The 26585-nt window shown below is 41.4% G+C and overlaps 1 protein-coding gene across 4 annotated transcripts in view; it reads left to right on the forward strand.

Annotated features, from left to right (window-relative positions):
- The first annotated feature begins 7177 nt into the window (after positions 1-7177).
- Positions 7178-26585, forward strand: part of smoc1 (SPARC related modular calcium binding 1) — a 54452-nt gene continuing 35044 nt past the window's right edge. For 2 of the 4 annotated variants that reach the window (XM_076299437.1, XM_076299438.1), the window contains exons 1-7: positions 7178-7538; positions 20831-20996; positions 21147-21227; positions 23688-23800; positions 23888-23987; positions 25618-25668; positions 26355-26402. In XM_076299437.1, coding sequence (XP_076155552.1) covers positions 7437-7538; positions 20831-20996; positions 21147-21227; positions 23688-23800; positions 23888-23987; positions 25618-25668; positions 26355-26402 — 661 coding nt within the window. In that variant the 5' untranslated portion in view covers positions 7178-7436. The remainder of the gene's footprint in view (positions 7539-20830; positions 20997-21146; positions 21228-23687; positions 23801-23887; positions 23988-25617; positions 25669-26354; positions 26403-26585) is intronic. The other 2 variants (XM_076299439.1, XM_076299440.1) reach the window with 1 other exon arrangement.

Below are 26585 nucleotides of genomic sequence, written 5' to 3' on the forward strand. Positions count from 1 at the left end.
GGTTTCCTGAGTGGAAATCGCAGTGGACAGAACATAAGAGAGGGATTAAGAGTAGCCTATGATGCACTGGGACACGTGGATGAGGAAAGAACAGACTGATGTGTAATGGCCGGTCCAGATCTTATTAATGATAAAATCTATCCACATCTTGAGCATAGGCCTGCATGTAGGCTATATTTTACGCTTTCTGATTATGCATGTCCTTTCTCCCTCTGTGCAATTACATAAGCAGGAGCTGGAAAAACAACCAATAGAAAATTATGTTTTACGGTCAGTTACTACGACGGACACATTTTTTGCCATTTATGTCATTTAAGTTCAGTCTAATTCATCACACATCATTCGGAGGCAATCCACATAGCACCTGTGGTCCAACCTATGTGTGCGTGCTTGCTTTACATAGGCTACATAGCATCCAACCCATCTTGTTTATACAAGCTTTTCGCTAGGCCAGTTCAGTCATATGGAAGATTTGATTAATCCACAACCAAATCAGCAATCTTACATTCTGTTTTACAATCGACACTCGTATTTTCTTAGTGTTGTTTACATTAATCATATTTACTCCTAGCATATCAATTACCTAAAATAAACGAATAAATAGGCCCTTGACGAAACAGCTGATACCATATTTCCTCACCTATAGCCTATAAGAAAGCGCTCACAGAACCCTTTCAAGTGTAGCCCTTTGCTACTTTCATGGTGACACGTAAGCTGCTCCTCTGAAAACAACCTCCAAATGGTTCTGTCTAAATCACAAACAACCAACTGACCTTCCAAATCGCCGAATATTTTCAGAATCGATGCTTTGTTCGAAGTAAGTAGGTATATTGCCTTCTGTTCCCCGCATAATATCAGGTTACAGAGGGAAAGCTTCTGTAGACAATTCGTACAAATCGGGCATAATTGCCCGACGCGACGCAGCACAGACGGTCCACTTCTCCTGCGGTTTGTCAAAACAGCCCTTGGTCGCTTATAAACTGCTGGCTCGATAGGCTACTGCATTTGGCCTTAATCGGTGTGACTGCGGTCTTTCATTTAATTTTCCTCCAGCAAGGGGAATGCTGTCGCTTCAGTCTCCACCTGCTGTTGGACGCTAGCATCCCTGATTCTCAAGCATCCAAGCCCCGCCTCCATGTGATGTGACAGTAGCTACAGTAGACTATGCTAAAAATATCAGTCACTTTCCCCTTTGTCCGGCCTTTTACACATATTTACGCCACGAATATAACTTATATCTGCCCTCAGATTCACACGCATAACGTCACACTGTAAAGAGAAACATTCCATAGCCCGTGCCATGAGAACAATAAGGGGCTGACATCAGGTTTGGATAGACTGTTGAATGTTGATTACCCTTATGACTCATTTTATCCTCTCAGAAATGTCTTTGTTAGTTAGATTGTTTTGTTATTGTCATATGTATTCACCTTTTCAATTAATTCAGTTAGTTATATTGAAAAAAATAAACAAATTATTTAGGCTATTGGTAGCCTAAATGTCAGTTTCGGTCCCTTTACAGGAACCGTAGGACCATGAACCTTCGCGGTGTTGGCTCCTGTGTGAGGGACATTAATGAGCAGGAAATAATCGAATACATTGCATTCATTTATTTTAAAAGATTTAATTGCGACAGCGGTAGTCTCAATGGCGGTGAGGTGAATTGGCCTTTGATTGCCTACATTTTCTCAGAACTGGTAATGAATTGAAGAAACCACTAGGATGTGCTAAATGCATAGTTTTTAGCTGTGGATGGTACAATTTCCTCACACTTTTTCATGCAGCCTAAGCCCAGTAGCCATAGCCTAAACCCACTTGATTCATCTTGGATGCCTGATATGCTTTGTCTTGAGAAAGTTTCTAGCACTCATTTGTGTTGTTCCCTTATAGGGAACATTGATACTTTGTGCATTAGGCCATAGTTCTGTAGGCCATATGGCTGTATCTGGCTAGGCCTATTACTGCATTTGCAAAGTTCTTGGTTGTTGTTCTTGAGCTATATTTCTATAAATATTATTATTACATCTGTTTGATTGACTGCTTGAACTGCATGTATGTATACTTCCTTAAGCATCATGTATTGTTATCCGAGCTCCAATGTCATTTTCCCTTGCACAACTAGCATTTTGAGTGTTTCCCCTCAGAGCTGCCTAAAACGTAAGACAGTAGGCTAAGGGTAAAACCAGGACATTTCCATCTTTACAAAAGGCACTTATAAAATTATTCCAGTAATGATGAAGAAGTATAAATATTTTTATAAACTAAGTATTTTTTCCAGAACACACAGAGCTGTTTATACAAAGGAAAACTTTCTCCACTTGGGATACCCTTGAGATTTGCTCAGAGTGCACGACGTAGGCCGTCTGAACATCTTACAGCCAATTATTTACAGTCTCTCCAGATATATTTTTCACTCATGTGAAATATAACCCAGCAGTAGCTGATTGTAAGCCACCAAAAAAAGAAGTCAATTGTTATTTTTCTTTGCAATGTGTATTTTGCAATGTTTAACTTTGTTCATAGAATATGGGAAATGGCATAATTATTATCAAGGTTACTTAGATTCTGTAGCTATTTTTGAGAACACTAAATTTAACCATTGTTGTCTGTATGGAGCCATCTCAGCTCATTGCTCATGTAGTGAGAGACGTTCAGAAGCGCACATGACAAATGGGATACCACCTCAAGTGGCACCCTAAAGGATCATGAGCAGGATGAGTGGGCAGAGCAGGATTAGATAACTCAACTACACAAGAATTTGCTGGGATGACCCACTAAACTCTTGACCTGCCCAAGGAACAGTCTGAGTTTAATTGGTCCCGCCCGTGGACCATATCAACAGAGCAATGGGTAAAAAGTGACAACAGGGAACGTGCTGGCTTGCTGGTAAAAAAAAAAAAAGAAAGAACGGGGGCATGGGATTTTGAAACAGGGGGCTGGGTGGCTCACTGCACAGTTCACTGGTGCATGGGTATGTTTCCCCAAAGCTGGACTAGGGGGTCATGGAGAGGTGAACGACATGGTGTTGTCTCTCAAAACCAGCAGCTTGACTATGGACTGCATTTGCAATGGCAAAAATGTCTTTTTCATTTGAATAGTACTCTGTTGAAGAGATCAAACAAGCACTACTCAAATCCAATTTAAAGTAGCAGGTGACTTGTTACTGCACTCAAGTGCTGCCATGATCGGTGTGTCTGTCTTCCATTTTCTACGCATACAACCTCATTTTCACAATATTTCACACTATACACTATATTTTCCCCTTTATTTAATGTTATTTCACTGGACATTAATTCTATGATGGAAATGTGGATCTACTTCAATAGTTTACCCTAAAGATTTTTGACTTGTATTGTCGCAACATTTGTTGGTCAAAATACTATTTTTTTCAGTCTCCAGACTAAAAACAAAATAACTGATTTGCACACGTGCAAGTCCCATGATATGGCCTATCAAAAATATGACTGGTTTTCCATAAACATTCCTATTATTCCTCCTACAATGTTTCCATTACCTCTGGTCTGCCATATACTTCCCTTGCCTTGGACAAAAAACACTTGCTGATGGAGACTGTGTGGAGGCGTCATCCTGGATCTATAATTGTATCTAGGGGACAATGTTCTCTACCTCTATTGTTTTTTAGTTGCTCCATTTAAACCTAACCGTTTATTTCTAAAAAAGCTGCCAGATTTACAAATGTGGGACTTCCAGGAAGGTCAGTGCAGTCGAGATAGGAACCTCTCATTGCCCCCAGTTCACATCTCTAGCAGTGGTTTGACAGTAAAAAAACGGGACATATTTTCTTGACAGTTTCAACAACTCTGCTCCCCTCACCCTTACTCTCTCAGCTCTCTATGTGTGATGATGGCACTCCAGTTCCATGCCACTGTGTGGAGGCATCCACCTCCCTCATAGCAGGGGAAAGGTCTCAGAGAGCAAGCTGTTAATTCAATCAGGAGGGGTAGTATGCTCAATTAGGCATCCATAAGGGCCCGGGATGGGTCCCAGGACCCTGAAGAGGACAGGCAACCCAGCCTCGGGAAGAGCATTAATTGTGGATGACAGTGTGTAAACAGTAGGGTGAATAGGCGTCGCAGGTGCGGGACACCCCAGGCCTGGCTCAATAGCCCTTTTCACACCCCGTTCTCCCTGACTCTCTGTCTCCCATTCTCTCTCTCTCTTTCCTTTTCTGTCACTTTCATGTCCGTGCATACTCACTTTGTATGAGGGGTGCTATAGCTAGAGGCACTGTTGTGGATTTCTATGGCTGTGTGGCTGCCACTTGTGTGCCTGTTTTTGTCAGTGTATGTGCATGTGCGTCCACATATATGTAGAGAGAAATAGAACAGAGAGCGTGGGGAGGGAGAGAGGAAGATCAAGTGTTTTTTTCTTTTTTAAAGTTTGTCTGAACAGCTGATATACTTCTGTCTGAAATGTCCTGTTTTGGAAGAAACTATTTAAAGAGCTTTACAGAACCAGCTGCACTTCCTGTCTATTTGTCTTTATTTCACACATTTACACTAAAAACATAAATTTGCGCGCGCGCGCACACACACACACACACACACACACACACAGGCTGTGTGTGTGTGTATGTGTGTTTGTGAGCATGTGCATGTTAGAGACAAAAGGAGGCTCAGCCCAGCCTCTGTTTCTGCTGGCCAGATCATTTGGCCCGCCATGCTGTTGTGTGGCTCCCCAGATTCAGGAGCTAGTGAAAATTGCAGCCAGTACATGTAAAAGATGTGGAATTTATCAAATGAAATCCAGATGAGGGACTTTAAAGGCAGAGGGCTTTCCATCTGACCTCACATTTTTCCGTTTGAAGTCCTTTTTCTGTCCGTCTCTCCCTCCTTCTTTCCACCTTCTCCTTGCACTGGTGTGCTCTTTTCCCAACAGGTCTGGTGTGGTTGGCCAGAGGGGCAAAGGATTGACATGGTTGACATAATTCATTCTGAGGAGAGTTCATTTATTTTTAAGGTATTCAAAGTTCAGATGAAAAATGCACCTTAAAACTCTGTTAAAGCCTTCTCACAATGTGTACATTATTATACCACATACATGTATATACTCTACAAAATATCAAAACTAAGTCACATACATGACAAAATAATTAAAACACTTTTCAAGCTGAGCAGTTTTCATAAGCTTCTTCTCAAGGTCAATTCCTCCATTTGCAAAAGTGATACAAAAAGGGAGAGTCTTTCTAATTGACAGATTTGTAATCATTTAGTGGCACAGAGTGCCTCCAGCTTTTCTTTGGTTTGGCCCAAATGACCAGGCTGCCTGCTGGCCCCAGCGGGCTGCTTCTGTCTACAGACACCTGCTAATTTTCCATCTGATGTGTTTGGTATAGGTTGGCAAAGGACGTCTATTGAGGATCTGTGGAACACCGCTTTGGTAATTGGTCGGCACAATCCTTTTCAGTTTGTTCATCTAGTCCATTTTGCTGTCCCTTCCTTGACAAGCAGGCGTTTCAAGCTTGGCCAAATGACGGCAGCCCTCTGTGTAGGCTACGTTTTGCCTACAACAGTTTTCACACCCCAGAAAGCGCTCTCTCTCTTTGTTGTGGGGGGTGGGACCGTAGCTGGAAAGAAGGGGGAGAAAATGGATACAAGACATTAAGTGATCTCGTTAACATTCCATTAGACTCTCCTGTCCCCCCCCCCCACTCCCCCCTCCCCGGCCCTTGTGGCCTTCTCCCCAGCACAGGGCCCACTACAGCTGGACCAGCTGGCTAGCAGTGGGTGAAGTGCTGGTGAGGGTTTCCGCTCCATGCAGATGCCATGTCAGTTTTCAAAGTCTGTCATCACCAGTGAGTTAACATTTGAGACCATTGTTGCATAGTCCAATACTCACATACAGTGCATATTCAAAAAACTCTCAGAGGAGGACATACTAAGATGCTGCAATATAAAGATTTCTCTTACTGCATAAAATGTTTTTTTTTTTAGATGTCCTTATCCCTTTTGTTAGTTCCTTTCTGTTGAGTGCTCTTTCTTTGTCCCCTTCTCTTTGACCCTCCCAACCCTCACGTCCCTCTTGAACCCCCCCCCCCCCACATCCCCCTTTTAGAAAAAAAGCTCCACTGTTGAAACGCAGGCACACACAGAAATCATTAATGCTGACCCTAATTGTGCCAATTCAAAGCTCTCAATAGCTCTAATTACAAGCCTCCACACTAGGGTACTCAAAAAGCCGCTGAACTGTCATAGCCAACAATTAAATAATATCCAAAGGGACAAAGGCAATGGTGTGGGGGGGTTATGGGGACGGTGTAGGGATGGTCACAAACTCAGCAAGACTGAGCACCTCATCTCAGATTTAATTTTTCTTAAATACCAGTACCCCGAGCAAGAAATGGTAAAATGTTGGCAGTGGGATAGAGGTTGAGATTAATATAGACATTGCCTAAGACTTAATGTTATCCCAATGTCACATTTTCCACAAGAAACCATTGCGCAGTTCACTGACATTAAGACAAAGTTATCACATATCGTATTAATGTGTGTTTACTACACACACAGATGAAGGGTAAACATAATTTTGGGTCATTGTCAGTTCTTGGTATTGTACTGACAGATATGACACAGTTGTGCTGATACTTTCTTCAAAGTGTATGTGGAGTTAAGCATCATAAATAGTTTATTGAGAGGTATACAGAAAGGCTTGTAATACAAGAAAAACACAATGTGACTTTAACTTAAATTTTAGGATGCCCTGCATGAGGAACTAAAGTGATATATGATCACCTGGAAGGCCTAATTCTGACTTGTTCATTTTTATTCAAAACGAAACAACCGTTTTATAATCTAACATCAATCTAACATCAATCTAAAATCAATCAATCTTACTCAATGTTGATAGATAGGCTAATTATGTTATTAGGTCTTTGTTACATTTTCTACACATTTGATAGTTTATGCAGTTGTGTTGCTAATTAATTTGTTCTTCCTAATACATGTCAATCCTAAATGTGTTAGTGATGGTGGGCTCTTTATCCACTCCTCTGCTGTTGTGGTTGCGTAGGTAGGTATTTAATAGACCAGTTTTGACGTTTTCCCCCTAGTGCGCCTGCTATTGGCCACTCCTGCTGTCAGACGCCTTGGGTTCACCCACCTCCACCGCTTTAAAATGTGTTCAAATGGAAGCTGAGCTATTCAACCTGTGGCTGTCTTCGGGCTCTGTGCGACGCACTAGTGGATAAAAAATTGTCACTATGTTCACCGTGAATTGACAGTCAAGCCTCCATTTGGCATTATGCGAATATATGTAGCCTAATTGAAATTCATGTAATTAAGGAGAAACTGGAGTGCTACGGAACTTTGTCATTACGAAATATTGGAATCAGAAATAATTAACTACTTCTTTTGAGGAGAGGCGATCAAACTGACCACACCTTATAACCACCGTTGAGTGTTAATTTTGAAGACAACATGTTTTCAAAAAACATTATCATTTTACTTACATATACTTTTACGTTGCTACTGATGTACCATCCGCCTCGGATCTCCGCTCAGAAGTCGACTGGTCCCAGGGTAAGTTTTGCACTTCTCCCTCTCTCTCTCTCTCTCTCTCTCTCTCTGGTATCCTATGCACCTCACGAGACTTAACGCATTTGTTTCCGATAACATCATCCAAAAAGTTAGTGCACTCGCTCTTTATCGTCGAGACGCTTAAAGTATATGCCATTTCACGTGTGACTCCAATGTTTATACTCGTGGTCATTGTATTTTGACACTGCTTTCATCAACGCCGGCAACATCGTCAGTGAAGCTGTCAGTAACGCAAGGTAGGCTATTAGTTGTTTGACTGCCAGGTGCATAGGTTGCACTTTTGACTTTAGTTTACAGGAGGAAAGCAACAGGGCAGATTTAACGTGTTGATTCATTGAAACATTGATACCTATTTCCTTGGCTAGTTTTGTCAGACCTCATTTGAAAAGTTCTGGATAACGTTACATCAAGGTTCTCTGGTGTTCTCCAAATGTAGTAGCCTCACTTCAACAGTAGCCTGTCTGAACAAATATTTTTCACTTTGATGCTTTTCATATCTTCTGTCATAAAGGCAGATGGCTTTTAAAAGGCTTTCAACTTTCTTTTCAGCCTCTCAAAACTGAACTAGACCTGACGTCTATGGATGAATATAGCCGGGTGTCTTGGGAAAATTAGATGAGCTTTCTTATTGTCCTTCAAGAGAGCCTGTCAGGGACGCTCCTATTGCCTTTTTTCCCCCCATAGCGCTCTTTGCTGTCCCACCCCCTCCCCATCTACCCCCTATGTTGAAATAAAAAGGAGAACCATTGCTTTACCAGAGCAGTTTGATAAGTTTTCAACAAAGACAACTTTGTCTTGTCTGTGTGCCCCCCTTCGGAATCGGTCTGAATGCAGGCTGAGTTGAATTTGTTGTCCCCGGGATAAGTGAGTCTGAAACTGTGGCTTTTGTTCCCTCGACCAAACGTCACGGAGTCCCTGCAGGGCAGCCCTCACTAGAAGAACTGAGTGTGTGTGTTTGAGAGTCTGTGTGTGTGTGTGTCAGTGTCTGTGGTGTCGATGATGAGCTTTCTCTTCATCTAGTTGCTTTCTTTCACTTGTCTTCCGTTCATTCTTGTCTTGATTTTATTAAATTGCCATTTTCCACTTGCAGAAAAAAAAAGTCTTGAGTAGGCTACCTGACAGAAAATTGGCCACAGCTATGATTTGGCTAAACATCTCTTTCAGTAAATGTCCATGTTGCTGGGAGAGGGGGGAATACAGTATGTGACTAAGGGAGAGAGAGTAAGAGAGTGGGAAAGAGAGGAAGAGAGAGAGAAAGAGAAAGAAAGAGAGAGAGAGAACTGAAACCACAGAACAACTGTCATATTTGTGGTCTTGAGGGGGTGGATGATTCAGTATAAGATGAATCACTGATGCTCACACACATTAAACCTATTACGAGTGACCACACTATGTGAGTATGTGAAAAAGCTGTTAGGCCGGCCACTCCACACTATAGTCTGAGCTGTTGTGAATGTACGGATATCTGTTTGACAAATCTGGTCAGTTAGTACTCCCAGTAATTTTTATAAAAATGTATGCCTACGTGTTGATAGGTATGTATAAGAGAGAAGGAACAAGTGTGTGTGTGTGTGTGTGTTGTTGAGAGAGAGAGAGAGAGTAAGAGATATATGTGTGACATCAGTTTTGGGTGTCCAACTTCCTGGTATGAAGACCCTCATTATCTCTTTACTTAAGGTCAGATAAATTTTCTATTCGCCTGTTTGCCAGAAAACGAATGGACAGAGTCTTTAGTAAATATGACCATATACAAATGCCAGTAGCCGCTGCAGAGTATGAAAGCTGCTTGCTGGCTACTGCTGAACCTTTTGAAATGAAATATAATGCAACAATATCCCACAGGGTTGCACCTGCTATCACTGTTTAAGATAGGATCAGAGTTACAGTTATTAAATTCCAGTAACAAGAAGGGAAATAGTAGAAGACGTGCCCCCTCTGGAATTTACTGGAGAAATATCCAGGAAAATCACAACCCTGATGAAGTGTTGCTAATTTGAAAAAGAAGACTATTATGAAATCACATTTCAGACATATGTCAAAATATCTAGGAAAATCACAACCCTCTGATGAAGTGCCGCTAATTTAAAAAAAGACCACTATGAAATCAAATCTCAGATAAATAAACGAAAAAGGCTTAATTTATCTTACATCAAACCTTAATATGCATATGATGTCATCATTTGTAATGGCAGGCTTGACAGTTAAAGAAAAAACGTTTGGGAGCATTAATAAGCAAGTGAGCTAGACAGTGGTCATAGCATTCACTTAGTGTTAGTACAACCTTTGCTCTTGTTTCTGAGCTGACTGCATGTGAACTAGACTTTCACATTTATTGACTTATTTTCACAACCACACAAACATAACCCTTGTGTTTGCACAATATCGCAGTGCCAAAAAAGAGACAACAATGAATGTGACCCATCTTATGGCTACTGTATATAAAATCTAACATAGAACTAAAGTTTGTTATCTGAACATACTCCTTTTATCTGAATGAAATCCTGAATGAAGTTTTGTGCTTAATACAAATAATAAACATTTATTATGAACATTTTGCAATGTACCAGAGAAAGAGTCTTAGTTTGCAGGAGACACTCCAATTCATCAGTCTCTGGGCCTCAGATAGTCAACATGGCTGTGTATGTATCAGTATGACAACTGTAATAGGGACTACAAAAGCACAGCATGTCCTTCTCCTAGTCAAAAATGTGACGGGATCCTGCTTCTCTCTGGACATAAATCCTGGATGTGCGATTTCCTAACCTTGTTATACCCAGAATGAGTCATCTGCTGTGTGGTAGCTATCCAGCTGTAAAATGAATAATACTAAGCTACTTTGCGCGGCCAAGATAAAGACATCTGAAAAATCCATTACACTCCTCCTCATGTCGCATGTCTACAGAGATGTATCAAGATATGTTTATGACACTTCCATATTCCAACATTAAAAGTCTGTGCTGAATTGATGCATCTGTTGATGAGTCTACAACATTAAAAATGCATCTTCTGCACGACATGGTTTCAGTAGCTTTGTTGTTGTTCCATGTTAACAAACAGTAATCCAGTTTATATACACAGTGGGTAGAGAAGGCATTGTGAAATCAGTTGAATGAGATGTTTGAGATGGCTGAAAGTAGGAATAATTGCTATTCGTCAATAAGGACTATAAGGTGTGGGAACATACGCTATTAAGAAGTGACGTGAGAATCTGAGGCCCTGGGAGCTGTAAAGTAATGCTAGTGTTTTAGACACTATTCTCATTAGTGTTTTGTTACATGGCTATTTGGAGGAAAGGGGAAAAACCATCAGATGAAATTTAGGGAATGCTTTAATATTTCCTGTCCTTTGAAGTTGTGCTTTGCTGGCGTGTGAAAGCTTTTAACATGACAAAGCATTGGGTAATCCATGTGTGGGGACTCATTTAAAGACTGAATAGAGGGCTGCACATTTCCTTATTTAATTATTTATTGTTCCAGAGTCCAGACATTACCCAAACGTTGTGGGTTATGTGTGCAGTGTGCCTCTATGTAACAAATAAACAATAATAGCCTAATAGCTAATGCAAATAAAATTACTTCACCATTATACATTGTTTATTAAATATTTGTAACATTATATAGCTTTATGGGCCTGTTAGGTACCTTTTGTAATGTGAAGTTATTAATTAATTTCCATTCAATCATTTTGCAATTACACACACTCTCTGTTTGTAGTGGCATGATGACGTATAGAGGTGGAAAGTTACTGTTGAACCTCTAAACCTCTCCTACTTGATCCCATTCATTAAATGTGTCTCTGTAGCGTGTGTGTGTGATGCTAGCGTTTGCGTTAGCGGTCGTGCAGAGGGGAGCTCCAGCACAGATGGGCAGAGAGAGGAGAGGAGTGCTGAGGGGGCTGGAACGTGCACCAGAACCCTGTGGTCTGGAGATGAGATCAGATGTGCAGCTTATGGCAGAGCTGGGTCCGGAGTATCACAGCAACCTCATAAAGCCATGTAAAACAGCAAACATGAGGACGCATGCCAAGCCTGCCATCTTACAGCCGCACATCTGAGCATCTCCCCTCTCGCTCTTTTATTAGCCTAGGCCTAGATCACACCCTACAGTACGTGCAGGTGTGAGAGATCTGTGTGTGTGTGTGTGTGTGTGTGTGTGTGTGTGTGTGTGTGTGTGTGTGTGTGTGTGTGTGTGTGTGTGTGTGTGTGTGTGTGTGAGTGTGTGTGTGTGTGTAAATGCGTATAAGAGTGATATTTTTCTCTCTTTCTCTTTCTCTCTCTCTCTGTGCGTATAACAGTGATCTCTCTCTCTCCCTCTCTTTGTGTGTGTGTGTGAGTGTGCGTATAAGACTGATCTTTCTCTCTCTCTCTCTCTCTCTCTCTGTCTCTCTGTGTGTGTGTGCATATAACAGTGATCTCTCCCTCTCTCTGTGTGTGGGGGTGTGTGAGTGTGAGTGTGTGCGTACAGTATAAGAGTGATCTCTCTCTCTCTCTCTGTGTTTGTGTGTGTGTGTGTGCGTATGAGTGACCCCCCCTCTCTCGCTCTCTCTCTCTCTCTCTGTATGTGTGTGTATGTGTGTGTGTGTGTGTGTTTACTCAGATGTGCTGTACAAGAGTGGTGTTCTTCATATGAGAATTGACTGCTATGTGTACTATCATGTTTGCATGTGTGTCTCTCTGTGCATTTGCATTAGATGAGAGTAGTGCTCGGAGCGTGCACTCTCGTGTGTGTCAGAGCGAGCGTTCCTCCAGTATCCAGACTTAATTGCAACATGGTGGTGAGAGCCGCGGCCCTGAGAGAGGCAGAGCGAAAAGAGCTCTGCATGTGTGGGCTGGGGAGAGCCTTGAGCGGGGCGCACTGGAAGACAGCTGGGATTTGGATAAGGGAGAGTTGTTTTACCCAGGGAATGTGTGCTGGGTCAGAACGAAAGCATTTGGGTGGAGAGAGATAGCACTGTGTATCAGCATCCAGTGATATCGCACATTCTGACAGAATAACATAGACTAGCAGACTACTAGGGTTTTCATTAAAATGTGATAAAAGAAGTACACCCATCTCATGTTAAGACATACTGACAATGTTTTTTGAGTTTGTGAGTACATGCACGCAGGCTTTTCTGAACAAGCTTTTAAAATTAGCACACAGTAACAATAAACTGAAGGCAAGGTGTCCACATTTAACCAACATTAACCCCTCAAATCTGACACTTGTACTCGTCTTCAAGGTGCAGCATTGCGGGAAGGAAATTGGTAGTTTGAGGTTCACTGCCTTAAGTGTTTCCAGAGTTTTAAATGAACCATTACCCTGAACTCTACCATGTGAGTCCTGGTCCTTCCGCTCTCACAAAAGAGTTTATCCATCAATGTTTGTATACTTGGGGGAATTCGATATTTATACAGGGAGTAGTAGGCTTTACCACTATACCACTATAGAGGCTTAGTATCAAACACACACACGCGCACACACACACACACACACAGACATACACACGTTACGTTACACACACACACACATGCATTTATTAGCATGCAAACATCACATAAACACACATACACATACAACTGTCTATACACACTCCCATGCCTAAGTACTCTCTTGTACATAGACAGAATATTCAGAGCGTGTAGGACATATGAATCCACATTCCACAGGCTGAGTTCATGTGGCCACAGCAATGCCCAATCAAAGTGGCTGCCATTATGATGTGATGGTTGCGCAGTCGAAACAGATGTATTTCATGGTGCATTTTGGCTTCTTTTAATCAGTGTAACTAAGTGCAGTTGAGAGCATTGGTATGGGGCCGCTGTCATTTGCAAGAACTATCTGCACAGTCTTATAGTCCTGTGCTGCAGATCCATATGACAGGCAAAGAGTCCCAATATTAGGCCTTTAGAGGACTACTTTCGTTCTGGTTTGGCTTACTTAAAAGCAATTTTTCAGCTATTTCTTTATTTCTCTCTTTTCTCTCTCTCTCTCTTTGAATGACTGATATTTTAGTGTCAGTATGAAACATATATATTTGAAGTAGAATGCTTGCACTGTTGTAGTTTACATTAAATATGACAAGCTCTACATTGACTTGTATTTCTCCGAATGGCAGTAGTTTATATTGATTCCAATGCTATCTAACTGGCCTTGTTGCTGGGAGGATGGGAAAATGGGTTTTGTGATAGTATGGGCAAGCAAAGATGACTGTTCCCTGGCCAGGATGGAGAATTAAAGACAAACCAGGAATGCCGATAATAAGATCTCCATTCTCAACGGAAGCGGTAGGAAGTTTTTTCTTCATTAATCCAGGAAAAGATTATGGAAACTTTGAAAGGGATTCTTTTCTCTCTCACCCTGTGATCTAACATTCTACAACTCACTTCATGTAACTATGCTTCATTTCACTACAGGTCACGTCTGTTCTTGTTGAGCCAGTGGCCCGCTTTTTTGATGTTAGTGAAGTACCATCTCAGCATCACTTTGTGCCTTTTCGCACCTTCTGTGTGAAACTTTTTGCATGGCCTGCGTTCTGATTTTAGAGGGACGCTTAGCATATAGATGCTAATTTTCAAAATGAACCCAATTATGTTGTTTAACCATTGGTAAAGAAGGGCGCTCAGCTCATTCAGGCATTTCTTTTTATGTTCTCTCGCTTTTTATAACAGACTTCAGTAAAGAGTGTTAATTGAAACAGTGGGAGGGCCAGTATTTACTTTATAGATTTCCTTAAACCTGAATGTTTATCGATGAACCAAAGTAATTAAACAGGCCTGTTAAAAACTACGTACTGTATACAATTAGAGTTGGCACCGAGAGACTGTTTCTGAAGTGTCCATAAGGGGAAAACGTGTTTCGTCTTGGCTCTCCTCTGCGCCGTTTAATTGTTTTCCTCTTTTTCCTTGTGGTAAAATCATGCCATGCCTGATTAGGGTGGACATTTTCCTTCCCGCTCATGAGGATTGCCAGTGACCTCTTTCATCTCGAGGTTGAACCGAAAAAAGCTGTTTGTGTTGTTGTTATTGTTTGTTTCCTGTCGTGGACATAGATAATAACTCCCTCACACGTTAGCACATTGCTGGCACCTGCTTTCCGCATGGTGAGGTTTTTGTTATGAACAGAGCGCTCTCTCCCCCTTTGGACGCTACCAGCCAGGCTTAAAAGAATGTTCCTGTATGTATATGAACCAGTGTGGATCACAGAAGCTACATTTAAGACAACACTTGGCTATGATAGAGAAGGTAGGATTAACTGAATTGTGCCTCCTTGTGAATGTTAACTGAATAGTTGATTAAGTTACATTACTTTGAGTGTACTGCACAGTGTATGATATCTTTGTGTAAGGTCATGGAAACATTTTTCCTTGAGTTGTTCTCTCTGACCTTTCCTTGTTTTATGCTTGCCCATACTTAACTGCCCCCCATTTACCATCAATATTAAGCTGGAACTCACATTTGGCAAAATCACCTATGCAGGCATATTAAAGTTGATACTAAAACCTTAATGGATGACTATATCATGGATGACCATTCTATAAAGGATTTCACATACTGTGAATTTTAACCGTAACCTTTTTTGAGGAAAGCTATCCAAATAAATTAACCTGGCTCAATGTGTTTAAAATCAATTCAAAAGCTCATTTCTACTGCTTTCAAACACCTATTACTCAGTCAAAGCCTGTGATGTGGTTTTGGACGCTTGCAGAAAGATTCATGTTTTTATTTATTTATTTATTTATTTGTTTGTTTTTAAAAAACCCTTTTGGGCAACATTTTAAGACAGACATAAGACATAAAACCAATTAGTTTTAAAGTGTTAGTCTCATATGAGTCATTGTTGAACTAAAGTGGGCCAAAATGTTAACCAAACTCCCTCCCAGTGATTATTGAAAAATAGCTGTTACTATGGTAATTGTTTTACAATTGGGTTGAATAACACACAGGTAATGAGTATTAATCAGCAGGAGGGTATCTGGCTACATGCTATAGCGTGGTTCCTTCCTGCTATTACCTTTTTGAAAAATATGCAGTTTTATTGAATATATGGTTAAATTCATTTATATATATATATATATATATATATATATATATATATATATATATATATATATATATATTTTTTTTTTTTTTTTTTATTATTATTTTTTTTTAATTATTATTTTTTTTATTTTGCATTTGAGCTACTCTTTTCATATTCTGACTGAGTTCTCCTGCAATCTTCAACAGTGTGCTAACAGAGAGGGAGCTCCTGCAATATTTCTCAGACCTTCTCGATCCCTGTTTAATGAGCGAGATGAGCAGAGCGAAAACAGGATTTGATGGTTCTATGATAAAAACCAGTACCACATGTGGCGGCCTAAGACATTTTGGGATTTCCCCGTGGTTGTTCTGGAGCTCGCTCAAACTGAATATCAATCTACACTATCTCCAGGCAATAGCGCTCTGCAGTCTCAAATGCAGCCTATGAAAAAAATCAAATAAAACTATCTTCAACCTGCACAAAGTTAACATTCTTTGGCTTTCATGTGTCAGTGGTCGGGCTCATCAGGTCAGGCGTTGTGGGTTTTTCCGTTCCGTTTTCCATGTAGGTGGCTGTTTTGGGCAATGCTGATTCCAAATGTTTGGTCTCTAGGGTATCTTATAACATCTTGTCACTGTTGATTAGTGGAGAGTTTCCCTGAGGCTATCCACTTTTTGCTACATGCAGCCTTGAGAAAATGGCACTGAAAATACATCATGCTTTCACACCATGTAATCTGCACTTAATTAGTCTAAAGGTTCATACAACTATGATGCCACACACACACACACACACACAGATCTCTCACACCTGCACCTAGGGTGTGATCCAGGCCTGGGCTAATAAAAGAGCCAGAGGGAAGACGCTCAGATGTGCAGCTGTAAGATGGCAGGCTTGGCATGCGTCCTCATGTTTGCTGTTTTACATGGCTTTATGAGGTTGCTGTGATACTCTTCAATCTTCACCTCGTGGTTCAAAAAGACAGAAGCAGACAGTGTTGTTGGTCTTGAGGAGCCTTTGGAGCACTTTAAATCACCTTTTAAAAAAGCTTGCTTTGGATTCTGTTTTTATTGCCCTGTTTAGACCATTTTTCTTTCGCCAAAGCCATTTGGCCGTTTGCTCCAAACTACCTTCTCACTTCTCAGGTTGCTTGTGTTTTTTCCTCAGCCAAAAAAAGGATGATATAAAAATGAAGAACTTTTGTCTGCACCATTTTCACCTTGCCTGTTTTGTTGGATTTGTATTCAGTAGACACTTTTACCTGTTAATTCCAGTCCATCGGACTCCCTTGTGTCATCAAGTATGTACTGAACAAAACGCTTATTAACACAGGCAATTCATGACTAGAAATTTAGCACATTGTACATAATATATCAATTTAACACATAGTATCAAATAGTATATGTAATGTAATGGGTATGATTTACATAATTATAGTGCTCAATCTGTGAAATTCTAGTAAGTATTAAGTGAATTATTCACTATTATTTTACCATCAGAAATGCTGAAACCCAACATGTTGGATTTTTGGAGAAAGGAGTCTCTCTAGAGAGAGGAAAAATACCCTGGACAGCTTTTAAAATGCGAATCAGATTTATATCGAATGGAACTGATCTCCTGCAAGGAACCTCATGGCCAGCTTCATCATTCACACAGGGAGTAAATCAGCATCAACAAGGAGGACTGGGTGCTTTGTTGGACAAATGTTGGAGTTGCATATCTTTCAAAATCATTTGTGCGTTCACTTGATTTTTATTGTTAGATCTGTGCCAAAGCCTTCAATCAATGGCCATTACTCATTATTGAGCTGAATTACTAGCAATGTTTGGCCTGCTCCACAAGAATTTACTGTGTGAAGAGAGGTTGACAAAAAAGATACACATTTGTTTTTTTTTTGGGCTACAATTGTAACTGGCAGCATGGTGTTATGTGTTTGGTGCGGATGTCATCACCGGGAGACATCCGAGTGTCAATGAACCAACATACAGTAGGCTCTTTTGACTGTGGTGAAAAGCCGTAATTGCATCCATATAGCATGGTGATTTCAGAGCCTGTGAAGAGGATTATTTTGAATTTGAGGGAAAATACAGCTGCCAAGGCATTTTGTCATCAGATAGTTGAAGAGGAATTTAATTCAAATTATACACAAAGTGTAATGCCGTTATTATGTTACATTCATACAACACCACAGATTATACTTTGCACAGCCCTATAACCAAAGCGGAAACCCAAGTAATTTTAAGCCAACCAACATGATGTGTTTTCCTCTGAGATTTTGGTCTGAAGATGTATGTAGGATATATGCTTCCAGTGTTCTTTCCATAGTGTCATCCATCTGACATGCAGAAAGGTGAATGCTGAGTGTCCTTGTGTCATCTGTGTTGTGTATTGCTTGGTGCATGCCTGCTGACACTCCTGGGATTCACCATAGGAAACTGCAGTGCTGCTCCGTATATCATGCTTCATACGTAGCTAAGCGAAGAAAAAGCAGCTTTAAAGGAACACGGCAACTTTTTGGGAAATTAGCTTATTTGCAATGTAGCCTACCCCAGAGTTAAATAAGAGGATACATACCCTTCTCTTCTCTGTGTGTGCAATAACCCAGTCTGACACTGTTCACCTAGCTTAGCATACTTCACTGGAAGTGGGTTAGACCAGTTAGCCTATAGCTAAAGAGAATTATTCTAGAGCATTGTTCCTCAAACTTTTTCAGACCAAGGACCACTTAACAAATAAAAAAACCTCATCACAGACCACCTAGCTAAAAACAAACGAGTAGATCTACTTCAACAGTATATTATTCAATAGGCCTACTTAATGAACAACATTGCTTATTGTCTTTGCTCCTTGCTTACTGTGTCAGATGAGTCATATGACTTAAACTGGTATAGCTTACATAGGCAGTGTTGCAGAACTGTTTGGATTTACATATAAGTTGGTTCATTATTGCAAACAACTCATCTATATTATATTTTTTATCACGTCTGCTGCTTGCGAACCACTTGGGGTAGCTTGCGGACCACCAGTGGTCCCCGGACCACACTTTGAGAAACACTGTTCTAGAGCTAGGCTTACTAAGTTAGCGTGTTCCTTTCAGGATTTGGTGCTATTCTGCTGTAGAGGGAAGAGGCAAATTTCCCTGATTTGTCAGTTTTCATTAATTGATTTAAAGTCAGCCTTTGCCTTTGGTGCGTCTCCTCAGGAGGTCCCCTTTCTCTCTTTTTGGCAGCTGTCTTGCTGAGGGTTAGCGCTCTCTCAGGCCATATGAATCGGCCATTGTTCACGTGTTGATTAAATAACTGAAGGTAGCAACACCCAGTGTGTTCTTGGGCAGTGCATTGAGGTCTGTAATGCTGACACATGATGTGATTTCCTGGGTCATTCAGCAGCACTCCGGAGCATTAGTGACATCATAGCTCTGGCACATAGCTGCACCACAAGGTGTCCGGCTGGGAGAATTAATTGCTGTGCCTTTTGCTTTCAGACCTCTTATTCACTAAGTAACTCTGTTGTACTCTTCAGTGTGTCTGTGTGTGTGTTTGTGTGTGTGTGTGTGTGTGTGTGCGGAGGGGGGGGGGGGGGCAGCTTGCCTAAAGAATGGTCAGGTCTGTGCTGCTGATAGGAGTTGGCTCTGGGAGGATGGAAATTGTGCCCCGTGCTTCTGGCTGACGCCTCGTCTCTTTCCAGGCCTCCTTCCCTCTGTAGAGTAACAGTTGCAAATGTATAGTACCTACCTGCTCTCCCTCTCCCCTGTCTCACAGAGGGGCCTTTTGCCCTGCTAACTACTGGATAGGCATTCTGGCAAAATTGCTCTAGTTCAGTTTCCCTGCCAGCCCGATGTGTTTGTGGAAACCAAAACAGTGTTTTATGTAGTTCTCTCTCCTTTATCTATTTTTCTCTTTCTCACTACACAATGTTTTTACTATCTCTGCCTCTCTCTTGTCTCTTGTGACATGTTGAATGTTTGGCCTCAGCTTAGGTTCGTGCCTTGCTTAAATCCTGGAGACTTATGTGCAATATAGTTGTGAAGCCAGTGATTGGGGGGTTAGAATGTGGCTGATTTGGGAGAGAGAGAGGGAGAGCTCAAAACAATTTAAAATCATTATGGCTGTCAGAGGGAAGCCACTCCAGGGAGATAAAGTCCAGCTATAACTTTGAGCTGAGGACAAGAACGGCCTATTGTGCATTTGCTTTGTCTGACAGTTGTTTTGAGGCCTAGCAGGCTGTCCAGTCTTTGTATCCTGCTGCTTCTGGTCTCTAGTGGTCTCCAACACAAGGACTGAGTTTTTCCTCATTCTTTGAGCGAGGCAGTGAACATTTGTTTCTAATCCCAAAGGAGTGATAGAATCTGAGCTGACTTGACTATTGTTCTCCTCTGTCCTCTGGGCACAGGCACACGCTCCTCATCTCTCTCTCTTGGCTCTGTTGAGGTGACAAATTAAACATCACATTAAACACCATACTGAAGGCCTGCGCTGAATTCTTCTACACAAAGTGTTGACAGTGCAGCATGTGGCTGCCTTTTGAAGATCTACCAGGCAGGCTACAGCAGGCACGTAACTGAAGCGTTCCGTTCCGCTCGTGGGGCGTACGCTGCAACAATCAGCTTCCACTATAATCAATGGAATAGGCTACACAAGACATGATAGTGGTGTGCACATTCGAAAAAATTAGTCCACTCCTCTAAAACTGATTTTACATCCCACAAACGGAGCGCTTCAATTTTGCACCTGGTGTAGCCCGGCTGTAAGCCTTTTCATTTGTAGTATATGGACTGAGGTATTTACGTCAGTGAAATGAAGTGCTCATAGAGTTAATACCACTGTTTTGAAGCATTTTCAATTACATTTATTTAATTTATTTATATAGCGTCAATAAAAATGGAAACTGTTCTTTCCAGAGCCAGAAGCCCTCTAGAGTAAGCTTTAAGGTTGTAGTTGGTAAGCTCATCAGGTTACTGTGATAAGCAGAACACTATAAATTATGGCATCTGTTTATAATACTGACAAATAGACTGGCACACAAAATGTAAATGCTGTCAAATCAATGTATCATAAACAGAGTAGAAATCATTCATAACAGCCTCTTGCAATAAATCTGAACTTCAGTGAATTAATGTATTTGAATTCCTGGTTGAAGGACTTGACAGCATCAGAGTAATTTGTTACTCAGTGAATAATGACTGTAATTGTTTTATTACCGTTGCAGTTTTTTGCATCCTAAAATCGCTCATGTCATGTCATGATGTGCAAGTTGTGCTTTGTCTTCATGCAGTGGCTAATCGGCGACAGGGAAAGCCATTGTGGCATCATCTGCTCTCGGAGTCATGGCAAGCCGGTGTGCGGCTCAGATGGGCGAAGCTATGAAACCAGCTGTGAGCTACAACGGGCAAAATGCAAGGACCGCACACTAACACTCGCGCACCGTGGCCGCTGCAAAGGTGAGGGGACTCCAGATCCCACTACTGCATTCTATGTACCACATGACAGGGAATATTAACAAATGCAAAAAGATTATAATAGCAATCTTATAAAAGCAAAATCAAAATGTTTTGTCTTTGTTTTCATTTTCTTTTTGATGTTCTGCACAGGCACAAAGAAGAGAATAATCCCACCCCCTCTGCTTCCTGTGCCAACACTAGCCTCTGAGGGCAAGGAGCTGGAGCTGAAAGGTATGGCATCCTAACACACACATAAGAATAAACTCTCCTGCAGTGTTTCAGAAAGGGAACTTGGCAATCAATCAGAATGTGTTCACTCAATTTGACAGAAAACCAGTATTTCTGTTCCATAAATCAAGGTCTGTGTGAGTGTGCATTAGTTATGTCGGTAAATTAAACTCTGATGCAAGCCTGACAGTTGGCAGGTTTAATTAAAGTAATCCTAATGATAAACTGGCAGCATTTAGCCTGAAAGATTAAGTGCTGAATCTTAGCAAAAATAACAAAGACAATCTGTGATTCCCTTAGGGGATCCCTGGGCGTGATCCCATTCTGGAATTAAGGTCCAATGTTTCCAATTGAAAACCTTTTTTGCAAGTGTGCATAGTGTAATTTGTTTTACCACAGTCAATTATTTTCAGAATCACTTTTATAAATGTTATTTCTTTATATCCATATTCCGTTTATTCCTGATATTTTACCTTAGTTTAAAATGCTATTAAATGAGGTTTAGATATATATTTGGAAGTTTGCTTCTGAGCCGTAGCCATATAGGCTTTGAAACAAAAATGTCCATTTTCACTCTGTCCTTGTCCTTACACACGTCATTAGAAATCTCAATGAGTCAGAATATTACAGAGGACTACTAAGGGCAGAGAGTCTGAGTATTACAGAGGGCTACTAAGGCCATAGAGTCCGAATATTACAGAGGGCTACTAAGGCCATAGAGTCCGAATATTACAGAGGGCTACTAAGGCCATAGAGTCCGAATTTTACAGAGGGCTACTAAGGCCATAGAGTCCGAATATTACAGAGGGCTACTAAGGCCATAGAGTCCGAATATTACAGAGGGCTACTAAGGCCATAGAGTCCGAATATTACAGAGGGCTACTAAGGCCATAGAGTCCAAATATTACAGAGGGCTACTAAGGCCATAGAGTCCGAATTTTACAGAGGGCTACTAAGGCCATAGAGTCCGAATATTACAGAGGGCTACTAAGGCCAGAGAGAAGATGTCTCATGTTCCGCCCACCGCTACGCATCTAAGCATTTACAGACGATGATTACACACTTGCACAGGCTTTGGATGCCAGCCATGCAACCTGAAAGATTAACTGGCCTCAAGTCAAGGTTGAAGGCTTCTTCCATGTGTCCTCTTCTCCCTCACTTACTTGGGACATTCATTGTGGTCTTATATTTGTATTTTAGTGGAGACCCACTCTCCCCCAGAACATTTGTGAATCACATACTATTTGTAACAAACCCTTATAGCAATACAATTAAATTGTATGTCAAACATCTTACAGCAACTTAACACATAATAATTGGTATTTACCCCTTGGCATCAGTTTTCAACATACAGGGTTGAGGGTTCCATGAAAGTCTGTCAAACTGGCAAAGTCTTCCAAACTGGCTCTGGAAAATGTCACATTCCTGCACGGAACACTAGAGATACATAGTGCAATGCCAGGCATTCCGTGCACAGTGTCAGTGGCATAGAGGCCATTCTCCCTATTATAAGTCAGAGCACCATCAGAATGAGATTGAGCTATACTTTATAGTAAACAAATGACATAATGTTTCTTTAACACATCCAGTGTCGTTTTAACGATGTAGGGAAATGTTAACAAACTTTTGGTTACTGTTAATTAGATGAGGAAATGTCTTTAGCTATAGTTTAGATAGCTATAAAACAGACATACGCATCTGAGACATCAACAAGTTATGAACAATCAGGGGCAGGCTCTTTGAAGATGTTATGCTCAGTGGGAAAATGCTGATGTGCCCCGCAAGTTCTTGACAACCCCATCACACTTAAAAATGGAATAAAAACATAGAAATGTACAAGAGAGTATATTATAAGCCTTCTTTCTCAGTAGCTGCCAGGCCCGGTGTACAGACAGGAGATTGAATAGGAGAGAGAGAATGAAAGAGAGAGGGAGACTGTTGTGTTAGGCCAGGTGCGCAGAATGCATAACAAATCAACATCAGAGTTCAAAGTGAGCTCTAATGGTCCACAGGTGGCTGAAGTGTAGAGAGGGAGTGAGTTAGTGAACCCCTCGATGGCGCTTCACATAGTTCAGGTGCTGTCGGTCTTTCTCTCTCTCTCTCTCTCTCTCTCTCTCTATCTCTCTCTCTCTCTGTATGTGTGCGGTACAATTGTGAGTTAACAATTAGTAGTTTATAGATGTTAATAGACAAGACAAATATGTGTCACCTTTTATGGGGCAACAATCACCTGAATGACTAGTGATGGATACATGAACAACATGCATTGCACAAAGGTCACTCAAAAGGCTATAGGATATCAAACAACACATCACTGAGGTTTTGTACATGAGCAACATATTATTCAATACCTTTCTTATTTTATTTTCACTCACATGCATGTGTTTGTTTGTACTGCAATGTTTTGTATCAGATTTAGTGTGATTATGTGTTTATGTGATAGCATTTGTTTTCCAACTGCAGACTCTAGCCAGTCAAAGTGTCGTATGGAACGATTGCAGGCCTTGGAGCAAGCCAAAAGACCCCAGGAGTCCATTTTTATTCCCGAGTGCAATGAGGATGGTACTTTTGCCCAGGTGTGACAACTGTTTATTCAACAGTAGTAGTGATTTGGATCGTCCAGATGGCTGTCTTTATGTAAACGGTCTCTCTCCATCCTGCAGGTTCAGTGCCACACACTCACGGGCTACTGCTGGTGCGTCACCTCTGATGGCAAGCCAGTCAGTGGATCCTCCGTCCACAACCGCACACCTGTCTGCTCAGGTACTGTGTGGCACATTTGACCTGTCCTCAGGGGCATGCTTGGGGTCTTCTCTTCTCTACAGGTGTATTGTGTGGCTCTTTAATGTCAGTCATGTTGTGCACGTAAGAGTAGCCTAAAGGGCGCAATATGCTCCCGTGTCTGTGGCGCGCACACACGGCGTGTGACGAGAATTGCATTATCAACGTGCATTGTTGGGGGTTTCGCGTGCTTCCCAACAATTTGGACCGCGCATCAATGACGCACGTCTTCGACGCACGCAAATGTGCACAGAGGAGCACCGTTTGCTTAAGTCTCTGGGCTCTTATCTGTATAACACGCTATACGCTATGCAATGCGCTAATACTGTTCCACACAAACTAATGCTAATTTAATCACTAGGCAAAAACATCTTGCTAATTTAACGCCACGCAGCACTACGCTACATGCAAACACTGGTGGGTTAGCACACTGACAAGGAAGTTCACAACACATGAATTCCTTTAATGTCACACCAATTCCATGAAACTCACAAAGTCTCATTTAATGTTATTTTCTATCTTGTTCCTCTGGATGTAAAAAAACCCCGCTACAAATGACTCAACCGATTTCATCTTCGCTGCACTCTCTCTGATATGTCAGTAATTGGTATCAGGGCCTGTTATCCTCTGTTATCCTGTGGTTTTGGCAGCATGGTAGCCTTAGTAGTGCACATTGCAGATTCAAATTAGTTCCCTCTGTCTGTGTCGGTCTCTCTGCTTTATCAATAATAATAATTAGGAAAAAATAGATAAACAACATTAATGATGATAATAATAATAATAATAATAATAATAAAACAGGTGATAGGAGATAGACAGAGTGAACCAGGGCCTACTGAAATGGATGGATGGGAACACTTTGTGATAATAGCTATAATTTCCTTACTGAAGATAATGCGCTGGGTGCTTGCCAGATTTGGACAGCAGTGTGATTATAGCACATGGTCCTATTTTCATGGTCTCTCTTTCTCTCTCTCTGTCTCTCTCTCTCTCTCTTTCGTTGTGTGGTTACATGCCTTCCAGCTTTGACCTGGCCCTTCCCTCGCCTACCCTCCTGTCCCTCTCATGGGGTTTGCCTTCTGAACACATTGAGTCGATCAACCGCAATTTTACAAAGATTCTCAGAAACATACCTTCGCTGATTCAGACAGAAATTGCTGCCTATCAGGACTGCTGTAAACTCAGTAATGAGTTGATGTGGAGCATGAGGGCTAAGAGCTTTAAGATGCCATAGCTTCTGCCTGCTCCCTCTTTGTCCAGCATTAGGTCCAATACTTTCATCTTAGTTTCTTGCAAAGGTATGTTTCATTCCCAATGTCCCCATTAGTCGGATATATTGAGGCCAAATAGACCCTGTGATTACACAAGACCAGCAACCTAATCATTGCATAGTATCTACACAAATACCTTAGCTGATACAGATCAAGGCATCTGGTGGTAGCAGACATCTGTGTCTTGTTTTAAACTTGGTCTATTGGTTTCAAACTGCTGAGATAGGAACATCTCAGCTCTCAAGTACATTTTCATTTCCTTCCACTTGCTCTCATGAATGAAATCGCCCTGTTTTTTTCCCCCCCTTGACACAAATGAATCATCTCACATACATTTGCAGGAAACTTCCGTGAATTTATGGGAACTCATGCTGTGGCAAGTGGATTTTCAGGTAGTACATTTCATTCCAGTTGCCTTGGCTTCAAATCTCCTCTACTCCCTCATCCTCTCCCTCCTCATTGTGTCTAATTGCATCTTAGCCTCTCAGAGTTTATGCATGCCAACTTGAGTATATGCACGTCCATGGGTCATATTAACATCTGGGGTGAGCTGTGTGAACATGCCGCTGGGGATGTCCAGTCTCTTCTTCTGGGATTTCATGTGATGGACTAGACTAGAGGATGGCAGTGGATAGGTCAGGATGATTAACAACCAGGACTGACAGGCTCTAATGCAAACCTTGTGCCGCAAGATTTTTTTTCATTCATGAAAGTTTTGCCTTCCTCTTTCATTTTGTAAGACTGGACAAGTGGACCTATTGGATGGAAGTTTATTATTTATTTTGAGTTCTTTTTTTAAAACTTTTTTATTATGTGTTTTTAGTTTAAAGTTGGACAACTTGGGATCAATAATTACCATACTGAAAAAGTGGAAGACTATAATCATGGATGTGTGTGATCAAAAGGCAATAGCAAAGAAGGATGTCCCACGAAATATAAATGTCCCTGCAAGTGATCGATATATAGTGGCACCAAACAAGGGATATGCATGTGGATGCCTACCACAATGAATAAAGGGAGAGTGGTTATGGTGCTTTTTCTCGATGTGGCATATCAGAATCTCTGTTTTATTTTAAAGGGACAGTCACTGATAAGCCTCCAGGACCACCAAGCTCTGGAAGAAAAGGTGAGTTGAGATCCACAACTCTCTGTGTGTGTGTGTGTGTGTGTGTGTGTGTGTGTGTGTGTGTGTGTGTGTGTGTGTATGTTTTTGTGTGTGTGTGTGTTTGTGTGTGGGTGTGTGTGTGTGGGTGTGGGTGGGTGTGTGTGTGTGCGTGTATGTGTGTGTGGGTGTGTGTGTGTGTGGGTG

The sequence above is a fragment of the Alosa pseudoharengus genome, unplaced genomic scaffold (genome assembly GCF_046254945.1).
Source record: "Alosa pseudoharengus isolate Yale_2024_CS ecotype anadromous, Long Island Sound unplaced genomic scaffold, YU_APseudo_1.1 YU_APseudo_1.1_scf_22, whole genome shotgun sequence".
NCBI lineage: Eukaryota > Metazoa > Chordata > Actinopteri > Clupeiformes > Clupeidae > Alosa > Alosa pseudoharengus.